The sequence below is a fragment of the Condylura cristata genome, unplaced genomic scaffold, assembly GCF_000260355.1.
Source record: "Condylura cristata isolate star-nosed mole 26May11 unplaced genomic scaffold, ConCri1.0 scaffold00018, whole genome shotgun sequence".
In the NCBI taxonomy this organism is placed as follows: domain Eukaryota; kingdom Metazoa; phylum Chordata; class Mammalia; order Eulipotyphla; family Talpidae; genus Condylura; species Condylura cristata.
Genome location: NW_004567119.1, coordinates 37,788,110 through 37,799,471, shown reverse-complemented (window position 1 = coordinate 37,799,471; position 11,362 = coordinate 37,788,110). Strand labels below are relative to the sequence as shown.

Below are 11,362 nucleotides of genomic sequence, written 5' to 3'. Positions count from 1 at the left end.
GGGAGCAGAACAGGCAGATCGACGAAGCACACTGCTGAGGGGAGCAGTGGGCGGGTCAGGAGATGTCTGCCGTGCCATGTGGTCACCTCTAGGGGCAGGGATCGAACACATGCAGACGTGGCTTTAGCTTCTCAGTGCTGTGCTTTAACATCAGGGATGGCCCAGGAGCCCATTTTATAGATGAAGAAACTGAGTCTGAGCTCTAAGGATCAGCCCAGATCACCTAGCTGGAAAGTGGCCATGCTTGGGGTCAGGCCAGGCTCCTCTGACCTCACAGCCCTTGCTGTTACTGTGATTAACTCTGCTTTGGGTCATTTGATCTCTATGGAACCATGTTGTCAGCTGCACGGCTGAACAGGCTCTTTTATTGTAGCATTAAGATCTTGGATCTTAGCCCAACCTGGTCTAAAATCTAGTTTTGCCACTCATGAATTGTGTGACCTTGGGCATATCATTTAACTTTCCTCAGCTTTGGTTCTGTATCTTTAAAGGGGAGCAAATGATGGTCCTTGACAAGGTTGATATAAAGACGAAACGAGACTTGTGTGCTCACGGCTGCTGCAGCTGTGAAGCGGAAGGAAGATCCTTGCCATTGGTTAAATGCTATGAAAACAGGAGATGGCATTAATATTATTCTGTTGCCTCAGATGGAAAAAGGCACAAAATGATGTAAAAATAAATATTATATTACTAAAAAAATATATTATTCAGTTGCAGTGTCTATGAGAACAGAAAATTATTTTTTAAATAAGCAACTTAGGGATCATTATTTCTAGTAGCTAACTTAAAGTCCAGGTTGTATCACCAAGGAGCAGGGAAGAGAGAAACTTGTGCTCAGGAGAGAAGGTGGAGAAAAGCTTGAAGAATGGGGGTGCTTTCAGGTATTGTATGGACAAGGGCGTTGTGTGGCCAGGTGAAGCCATAAGCAGGGAGGTGGGTGACTTGGTCCTTCTGAAGCTTGGAGACTGTGGGGTGGCTCCTGCTTCATGAAGGAGGATGTGAAATCTGCTGACTGCCAAAGGATACCAGAGGACACTCAGATCTGGGCCCCATTTCAGCTCTCTGGACCCCACTGCCCTGGAGCTAGGAGGAGGAGCTAATATACACATTTTGGTGCCCAGGAATTGAGGGACTTTGGTTTCTCTTCTCCAACCCAGGCACCAGGTGGCTGTCCTGAGGGCTTCTCTGCTCTTAGGTTTTGTCTGATCTGAAGGCTGCCAGCCTCAAGCTTCCCTGGGTTGGCAGAGCCATCGACACACCAGCCCCACAGCCAGCTCAGGCCCCCTCACCGCCTGCAGGCCGACCCCTTTCTTCCCTAAAGGCCGTTCACCCTGTGTAGCCTCTGAGTCCCTATGAGAACCACAAAGGCCCTTCTGTGGCCCCTGGAGAAACTACATCCCGTGGCCTTTACTGCCAAGTTTAGGGCATTTAGGAGTCCCTTGCCCCTTCTCGAGCCAGCTGGACATTGGCTCTGGGCTCCTCCGTGCCAGGCCGCAGGCCAGGTGTGTGACACTAGTTAAGTTACTTGATCCTCCTGCTAGTGAAGGAGACACTGCCCCTTGCTCTCCATGAGCTGAGGGCCTTGGGGCAAACAGGCCACCCAGTTCTAGAACTTCAGAGGCCAGGCTGGTTCTAAAAGCTCTCAACTACCCCAGGCTGCTCTGTGGCAGGCCCCGGTGCAGATATCTAGGCCTCACATCCGTTCTCTCCCGGAGAGGAAATGAAGAAGCTGTGTAGCCAGTGAGCACTGCCAGGACCCTTAGGAAGCCCTGGCCCACGCTAATCCCAGGCAGGATGGGTCCGGAGAAGGCTTGTTTGACCCTGCCTGAGGGAACAACTACCTCTGAGGTGATCGCCTACCAGCCCGTTTGTGGTGGGTCTGGTGCCACCCAGCTCTTGCAACATCGACTTGAAGGTGGTCCAGGCGGTGTGTGGCTCCAGGCCTGCTCTGCCACATCCCGGGACCTGTCCACACCCTGCCGCATGTCCCCAGCACAGTCCATTGTCCCCCCACCACTGTTATTATGTCGGGGAGGGGGAGCAGGAGCAGGGACCCTCAGGTAGCAGCATTAACTCTTCCCTTCCCTTCCCAGTCCTGGCATAAATCCTGCTTCCGCTGTGCCAAGTGTGGCAAAGGCCTTGAGTCCACCACCCTGGCCGACAAGGATGGCGAGATTTACTGCAAAGGTGGGTGGTTGAGGTTTTCTTCTGCGTTGAGGAGCAGGAGGCCTGAGGGGGTTCAGGAGAAACCAGCTGGCTAAATGGAAGCCAGTTCTGGCCTTGGGGTCAATTCCAGAGCATCTAGTGTGACCCTTTCATTTTGCAGAAGAGGAGACCAGGCCAGAGGGCAAGTTGGTCAGTCTGGCAAATAGGGGTTAGGGGCAGGGCTGGGTTCCTAGGCCCCCTTTGCGCTCCTTAGCAGGTAGTGCTTCTCCTGTTATTTTGGAGGCAGGGAAGTGGATTCACCAGGGGCCCAGAGCCTCCTCACTGTTGGAGTTGGGTGCTATAGAGGTTAGGGAGTGCTAAGAACTTTATGCTCCAGTGGTGTGGTCAGGCTCGTGGGGTTGGGCGGGGAGAGGCAGGAGGAAGCAGTCCTCACCCCCTTCTCTCTCTTCTCTCTCCGCAGGATGCTATGCTAAAAACTTCGGGCCTAAGGGCTTTGGCTTCGGGCAAGGAGCCGGAGCTCTGGTCCACTCGGAGTGAGGCCCGTGAGGCCTCCGCACCCTGCCCACTCCTGTGCTTCTCATCGCCGCTCCCTCCCAGCAGCCTCAGCCACCTCCGGACTCCGCCTCCTTCTTCTCCCAGCCTCACCACACTTCACTAATGACTTGAACTTGGCTGTCTGGCTCCGTCTGGTTTGGGGTCTGCCTGCAGACCACCCCTCTAAAAGACTTGGCCTGCCTGGGCTGTGGCGATGTCTCCAGTAGGGGACCTCAGTGTTTTAGTCTGAGTGGGCTGAGGACCCTCTCCCCACACCCCAGCCAACACCCCTCTTTTCATAGCCTCTAAGACTAAGAGCCCATCATCTGGCCAAGACACCGGCGCCCACATCCCAGAGCCCCACGAACAGCAGGATGCCAGGGAGGGAGGCATGGAAGGCTGTGGTTTATCATCAACCCCGAGACTCCTCAGGGGGGAAGCGGGTGGGCTGTGTCTTACCCCTCAGGCTGGAGAGCCATCAAGCGGGGTGGGGCAGAGAGGCAGGCAAGGCCAAGGGCACAGGAAGCACCAGCTTCTATAGGCCCCTTGCTTTTACTGATGTCCTTCCCCTCAGGGTTGGTGGGGAAGCTGGTGTGAGGACCCCAAAGTCAGGAGGTCATTTCACCTTTACAGGCATCTAGCTACCTGCTTGATTGGGCCCTTATTGAAACACCACACACCCACTCAGTTACCAGTGGCCCCAACCTGAGGGCAGATGGCTCCACCCCTCACACTGGGCCCCCAGACTCGGCCAGGGACAGTGCCAGCACAGCCAGGCCAGCTCTCTAGGCCTCCCTGTGGGGGAGCCACACACAGCCACAGGCTCCCCCCACACCCTCCTCCCTGCACTTGGTCCTCAAGACCTTCCTGCCCCTTCCACCCCACCCTTCTCTAGGGACCCTGCTCTTGCCACCCCGCTTCTTTCCAGGCCCCCAGGGCTGAAGCAGCAGGAGAAGGGGAATGGGGCCAGAGGAAGACACTGGGGCCTGCGGGAAGGGGCCATGAGGGCTGTATTCAAGCTCACGCCTCATCTGGCCAATAAAGCTGTTACAACAGAACTCTGGTGGCCCATCCTGCGTCCTGAGCCCTGCCACTCCCCTGGGGGTGGGAAGTTGCCTGACAGGAACAGTCAAACTAGTAGGAGGCCTGGTGGAAATGAAAGGGGTCGGTTCCTGCTTCTCTGAGGGCTGCTTGCTCTCCTGGGTCAGTTCTGACTTAGCCACCTGCCTGGAGCAACCCCACCAATTGAGCCCCACTGGCCTCAGCCCTGCCTCTGGCTGTGGGCACTGTGTGGACTCTGGAATTTGAGGGTCTCAAGTAGGTCAAACCATGCTCAGAACTTCCAACTTGGAAATCCCCAGAGTGAGAAGGAAACTGCCAGAAAACCTTCCATGTCATAGCCAGAAAACATACTTCTGTCGGGGGTTGAAGAGGGGATGGCGTGGAGGATTCTAGCTCAGCCTGCTGTACTCTTTAGGGTCCTGTCTTGACCTGTTGGGGCAGCTACAACCAGCCTCCATAAATGGGTGGCATATGAACCCCAGACAGTTACTCCCAGTTTGGGTGACCAGGAAGCCCAAGGTCAAGGCACTGGCAGATCTGGAAAGCACCAGCTTCCTCTTTCATAGATGATGTCTTACTGTATCCTCTTGTCCCTAGGGGACAAGAGAGCTCCCTGGGGTCTCTCACAAGGGTGCTGGTCCCATTCTCGAGGGTGCCAACCTCATGACTGTTAGGCCAGCCCTAGCATCATAGGGTGGTCAGAAGGTATCCAGGATACTGAAGGTATCCAGGAGGAAGGAGCTGTCAGGACAATAGAACTCTGCCCACATTCCTGGTTGTGCAGATTGGGGGTCACCTGGGCCTGCAGTCCCTGCCTTCCGCCTTGGCTGTTTTAAGCTGCAGCCCACCCTCTCTTGGAGTCCTGTGCAGTGACTGACCCCAATACACTTCTCTAAGACCGCTTTCGGCAACACCTTATAATGGCCTAACCTCCCAAAGTCCCCAGTTCCTAGTACCATCACCTTGGGGCTTGGGGGTCTGGTGGGGTGCAGGTAAACCAAAGTGACTCCATTTTGTATTAATGCCATCTTAGAGCCATGACCCAAACTGCCCTACCTTGGGCAGATAACCAGTTTCCCCATAGTTTCTTTCATATATATTAACCTGCGTTCATGAACCACAGAAATCTACCCACCTTTGAATAAAGACAAACACTCCACCCCCCACCCCCAACCATTTGGCAGCATTAATTTTACACAAGAATGACTGTAAGTGCCAAACCCCTGTCAGGAAAGCCCCTGTCAGGCATGGATGTTGGCCAGCCTGGAGTCCTGTCTATCAGCCTTGGCACCGAGGGCCCATGTGTCTGTCAGTCGCCCTTAATAAGCTAAGTGTGATTAATGCTTGGTTCTTTGGACTCAAGTTACCTTCTTCATTTGCGGGTAACACAGGGTAGGATTTCAGCTGAGAAATTTTGGGGGTACACAAACATTCAATCTATAGCATTCCCAGCTCCCCAAATTGGTATCCATCTTACATGCAAAATGCATTTATTCCATTCAAAGAACCCCAAAAGTCTTCACATGTTTCAACATTAACTTTAAAGTTTAAGTCCAAGGTCCCTGAAATGTCCTCTATCTCAGATCTGGATGGAACTCAGGTGTGGCTCATCCAGCTCAGAACCTGTCATGTGCTCCCAAGTTCAAGGTGGACAAAGTGTAGGATAAACTTTTGTGTCCAAAAAGAAAACGAAAAGAAAAAGGAGAAATAAGAAAACGGAAAGGAGTGACAACCTCAGAATATCTCAAACCTACTGGGGCAAACTCCACTAGACCTGGCAGCTTGGGAATAATCCTCTACCCTCTGAACCCACCGGGTGGCATGTCACCCCACAGCCCAGCAGGTGCGGCCCAGGCCCGCCCCTGTGGTGGCCCCAGTTGACCCCGTCTTTTGACTTAAGTGGAGGTAGCGGTGACCCCCTGAGCCCATGCTCTGGGCCTGTGAGGCTGAGGGTCCTTGAGTCCCATTCCAGGTCATTCTTCCATTGTTGTGGACAAGATTTCTGATGAGATGGCTGACTCCTGACGAGACTTATCATACAGTGACCTGGCCACACTTAGTGTTCCCACTTTCTGAGATCTAGATGGGCTAAGAGTTCCCCAAATCTTTAAGTTGATGTTTCTTTTTTGCTTGAACGATTCCACCTGTAAGTCCTATCACTCTTGCATGTTGCACCAGACACTGGAGAGGAGCAAAACCAGCAGCACTCTGCAATACTCAGAGGTTTGCTGAGCTAAACACCCAACTTCATCATCCCCGAGCTCCAGAACGTTAGCACACAGAGCCAAGTCCTTGGCGACTTCATTGCAGGGATCACCCTGTCTCCAGTTTCCAATAAACATTCCCCATCTCTGCCACCAGAAAGGCCTTTCCTCACCATATTTCTTTCTTTCTTTTTTTTTTTTTTAAGGTTTATTTATTTATGCATACAGGAGCTTGGGGTACAGGCCAGAGGTGCAAGGGCTTGGGGTGGGGTTGGGGAGGGGTGAAAGGATTCATCAGAGACAGAATGGGCAATAGAAGAGGCAGATGGACTGAAATACACTGCAGTGGCTGAGACAGAACAGGTCTGCAGCACCATGTCATCAGCTTCTGAACTCAGTGCTGCTTTAACCTGCTGCACCACCCCGGAGGGTCCAGCCACCGTATTTCTACCCACGTTCTGCTCAGAATTCCTCAGGTCTTCCCTGAGACCAGGCAGCTTTCTCTCCAGCTCTCCTCTTTTCCTTCTGAGCTCTCCCTAGAATCTCCTTTAAAGCTCGGTTCCCAGAAACACGGGGTTTTCTCGAAAACATTTCAAAGCCGCCAGCCTCCCTGCCCCCCACATCTTGGTACCACTTTCTATCTTAGTTCTGGTTGTTATTAAAAAATACCATAAATTGGGTAGCTTATAAACAACAGAAATTGATTTCTCACAGCTCTGGAGCTGAAAAGTGGGTGATCAAGTGCTGGCCCCTTAGTGTCCACTGAGGGTCAGCTTCCTAAGTCGTGGCTGTGTGCTGTCCTCCCAGGGCTGAAGGGATGAGGAACTCCCTGCAGTCTCTTTGTGGGGCACAAACACCATGAGGGTACCACCCTGTGACCTGAGAAGCCCCAAAAGACCCTACCTCTTAATAGCCTCACTGTGAAGTCAGTGTCTCACCATGAATTTTCAGCAGGACACCAATATTTTAGGCTATGGCAGGTCCCACAATCAAGCCCAAACAGTTTATTAATGAGCTCATCTGAGGGGTCTCAGTGACTTTCACCTCGGGGTGCCTATTTGATATTTTGGGGCTGGGTTTCTTCCCCAACACGTTGAATTTACAAATCAACACGCAGATGCTTTAACAACAGCCCTGTGTGTATAATGGGCAGGTAACCAGATTCACCCTTGAAAAGAGCCCCGTCCTTGACTCTGGTCCTGGAACTGATGGTCCAAATCAAGAGGGAAGTTCAAGGAGGGAGGGGACAAGCTGAGAGAGGAGACACCCCCCCAGGCTGAATTCCCTGGGAGGGGGACAGAGCACCTCATCCTGATAACCGCCTCTAGGTCAGCCCGGGATGTGGCCATCACGACTCCTGGACGGCTCTGTCCATCGGGAGGATGGATGGACGGACGGAGGGACGGACGGACTGATCATCAGCTTGCTGATGGACGCCTTTGGGGCTCCAAATTGGAGACAGACTGCCCTCTGCTGGCTGTCGGGCGGACTTCTGGTACCCCGTCACCACACACACACACGGCTCCCGCCCCCCACCTCCCCCAGGGCCACCGGTAGAGCCCCTCCTACAAGAACTGTCAAGTTCGGGGACCACCGGTTTCCAGATCAGCTGTATGTTGGGGAGAAGGCCCAAGAAGCTCCTGGGAATGAAACCGGAGTCAAGGCAGAGAGGAGAGTAAGGCAGACGTCGCAGGCAGGCTGAGGAACACTGTCCGGTGGTGAAGGGTGGGGCGGAAGGTCTCAGAGAAGAGGGGAGGCTCCCCAGAGGCGGAGCTGCCTAGAGGAGGAGGGGGAGGGTGGGGGTGTGGGAGCTTACGTGCTAGCCGCCCCCGCAACGCTTGATCAGAACCAGGAGACACCAGGTGGCACTGTGGAGACGGGGCAGAAGGCTCCCTCCGCTGGCGATGGGCCTTGGGCCTCTCTTTCCTGTGGGCGTGGTGCTTTTTAATCCCTAGCTAATAGTTTTCCCTTGCTGGGTTTGCGTGCTAATAGGGGCGTGCTAATAGGGGCCTGCAGTATAACAAAGGTGGAACTGACCACAAGAAGACAGGAGCAAGGATCTTTGTGTCCATTATGTCCATTCAGGTATTTCTTCTCTGGTTTCTGTGGTGTCTGAGTTCTGGTCCAGGGGTAGGGGGCAGCAGCAGTGCCCAGCTTGGGGGGGATCTCTGGGCAGATAGGGTGTGATGGGAAAGAGCTGCCCTTCCTGAGGGAGGGGCCCTGGGCACCTGGACCTTTCTCTTCCCAGGGCCTTGCAATCATTTGGCTGACATGAGAATAGAGAGAAGGAACCAGATGGAAGGATGAGATCAGGGGTGAGTGAAAGTGGGGGTTAGAGGTGCTGTTAACAGTGGGAATAACTGCTGATCCCCTTTGGGAGGGGGCAGCAACTCAGCAGGGCCACCTTCCCCAGACCTGAATGAGGCAGGGGTTGTAGTGATTGGAACAGGATGAAGAATCCACCAAGTCAGCTACTGGATGAGTTCCCCTCAAAGACAACCATTGGGGAGACCTTTTAAAATAGACTTCTCCCCTAGAGATTCTGATTCCGTGTTCTGGCAGGGGCCTCGGCCATTCTGATGCTCAGTTCAGCCAACTTGAGGACCTGCCAGCTGGCCCCACCTCCTACCAGTGCCCACTGCACCCCCAGCCTGCCCTGGGGTGGGAGAGCTGCCTGGGTGCCGTGAGGTCGGCGCCCCGCCTGGCAACTGGCGCTCGGTTCTAAAGATTAGCAGGACTTCCTGGAACTTCCTATTTCTGTCCCCTAGAGTCATTCAGAACAGGTCTAATCCCTCTCTTGCGTGACAGGGCTTCAGAAATTTGAAGACAGCTGCCTGGCTGGCCTGAGTCTGTGCCTCGCCAGGCCAAATACCCCCTTGCCTTTCAGCAGGTCCTGATTGGGGTGCTTGGGAGTCCAGCGAGGCTGAAAAAGAAAACACAGCAGGGCTGTGGGCTGTCCAGGGGCCAGAAGAGCAGATCGGGGGCTGGCCATAGGTCACGGGGGCAAAGCAGAGCTGCTCCCCCTGAGAAAGACCCTGGGGGCCTGGCTGTGTCCACCTCCTTTCTTCTTGGACATTCTGGAAATAACATGCATCCATCTCTGGAGCTTCTACGTGTTGTAGCCTATTTGAAGACCGTAACTCAATGAACTGATTTAATCCTCAGACACTGTGAGCCAGACACTGTTGCTTTATCCATTTACAGGTGAAGTCAAGAACCAAAGACCTTACCTCAAGGTCAAATGGCGGAGCAGGCCAGAGATACAGGCAGCTGGACCAGGTGCCACTCCCTGTATCACTGCTCCCAACACGCTTCCTTAGGAGAAGCTGCTGTGTGCCAGGAGCTACGTGGAGAGGTGCTAGGACCATAGCAGTCGCTCATATCTGCTGAGTACCTGTGAACCTGGCACTGGCTTGGGCCTCTGCGTCAGCACTGTGAAGTGGCTGTGTTATCCCTTTATCATAGAGGAGGAAACTGAGATTCAGTGAATTTTGAGTGACTTATTCAAAGTCACTGGCCAAGTGGTAGAGCCAAGCAAGACTGGAACTAGCTATGTGACTTTGGTCCCGCCTTCTCCCCGCTGGGTGTCAACCTCTCATTTGTGAAATGAAGATGTTGGCCTAAATTAATTCCAGAGAAGTGCTTCTCAGGCTTTAATGTGCACACAAATCTCTTTCAGATCTTGTTAAAATGCAGATTCTAATTCAGTAGTTGTGGGTGCGGCCTGGGATCTGGCATTGCTCACAAGCTCCCAGGTGCTGATGCTGCCCATCCGGGGACCACACTCAAGCAGCCGGGCTCTAGGGGGCCTGCCCTGCTCTGATGTTGGGAGTTTATGGGCCTTGAAGACTCGCCCTGAAGGCCATGAAAATTGAGTTGGCAGGCCCTTTGTGGGCACTTGCTGTCTCCCAAGCCCTTGGTGCCTTGGTTTTTAAAACAGTTTTATTTATTTATGCATATAAGAGGTAGGGTGCAGGCCAGACATGCGGGGGTGAGAGGATTCACCAGCGACAGAGTGGGGAGCAGAACAGGCAGACTGATGAAGTACACTGCTGAGGGCACCAGCAGGCGGGTCAGGAGAGGTCTGCTGCACCATGTGGATCAGCTCCCTGGTTGGGGAGTGAACTCGTGCTGCAATGGCTGTGGAGAGCTTCATAGTGCTGAGACTTAATTAATCCCTTGCACCACCAGGGAGGCCTCCTTAGTGCCTAGCCTTGAGGGGGACATTTCCATGCTATTGACCTCTGCCTGACTCCCCCAGAGTTCAAGGGCTGGCAGCTGGGCCAAGGGGGGTTGTTATCTTGAAGGACTGAATGGAAGTCCCTGCATCCTGGTCCCATGACAGCCACATGGAGGCACCTTTAGGGTTCCTCACAGATGTTCCCCCTCGCCTGGGCATGTGGTATGTAAAGGGGGTACAATTCTCCTCCCCCCCACCCCATGAAGTTAGAGTGGGCCATGTGGCATACTCAGGCCTCTAGAGTGGGATGAAAGGTGACTCCTGTCGCTTGTGGACAAAGAGCTTTAGGAGCGCCCATGTACATCACGGTCCCCTTCCCGGCCACAGGCAGCTGTCACCCTCACCTGCACTTTGACGTGAAGACCTGAATGTGTGAGCTCACCTACCTGCCCGCTGTTGTGATCTCATTTATAAAGATCAGATGCATCAGGGTGAGCCTCTGGGGGCCTCCCTGGTGGCCTGGGGTCAGTCCCAGCACTGTCACCGCTCCAGCCTGAGTTCCCTGAGTTCGATCCCCAGCCAGGGAGCTGACCCACATGGCGCTGCAAATCTCTCCTGTCACCCTGTTGCTCCCCTTAGCAGTGGATTTCTGCCTGTTCTGCCTGTTCTGCTCCCTTCTCTGTCAATGTTGAACCTTCTCACCCTTACAACTTTGGCCCACACCCCAGTTCTTGTATGCAAAAATAAATAAATAGATCTAAAAAAAAAGAAGAGCTTCTGTCAACCTGGACCCACGAGCCCACGGTGCCAGACCAGTCCCTGCCAGCCTGGGTGGGATGTAGGGTGTGGCCTTGCTGGATTGGCCTTTGGGGTCTGGTGGGGGCTTGTTAGTGCCGGGTAGCCTGGCCTAGCCTGATAATAAGCGTGCCGGGCAGCGCAGTGGTATGCATTCCCTGGGTAGGCTCGGACCAGCGCTGGAGCCTGCAAAGTCGGGGTTGCGGCCTGTCAAAGAACCCAGGTCCTTTTCTTCATGAGGAGGAACATCTCCTTGCTGAACATAGGAGGAGCGCCCCTTGGGAGCAAACTCCACTGTTTTGCCAGTTCCCAGTAACCCTGGCCCCATGCCCTGAGCCTGCAGCCCCCCTCCCCGGCCCCCATGCCCTGAGCCTGCAGCCCCCCTCCCCGGCCCCCATGCCCTGTGCCTGCAGCCCCCCTC

At 54.1% G+C, this 11,362-nt stretch overlaps 1 protein-coding gene across 1 annotated transcript in view; it reads left to right on the top strand.

The window, feature by feature from the left end:
• CSRP1 (cysteine and glycine-rich protein 1) overlaps positions 1-3,758 on the top strand; it is a 21,200-nt gene extending 17,442 nt beyond the window's left edge. The window contains exons 4-6 of the mRNA XM_004685260.2: positions 1,864-1,927; positions 2,094-2,187; positions 2,627-3,758. Of these exons, the coding sequence (XP_004685317.1) occupies positions 1,864-1,927; positions 2,094-2,187; positions 2,627-2,703 (235 nt within the window). The 3' untranslated portion in view covers positions 2,704-3,758. The remainder of the gene's footprint in view (positions 1-1,863; positions 1,928-2,093; positions 2,188-2,626) is intronic.
• The last annotated feature ends 7,604 nt before the right edge of the window (positions 3,759-11,362 follow it).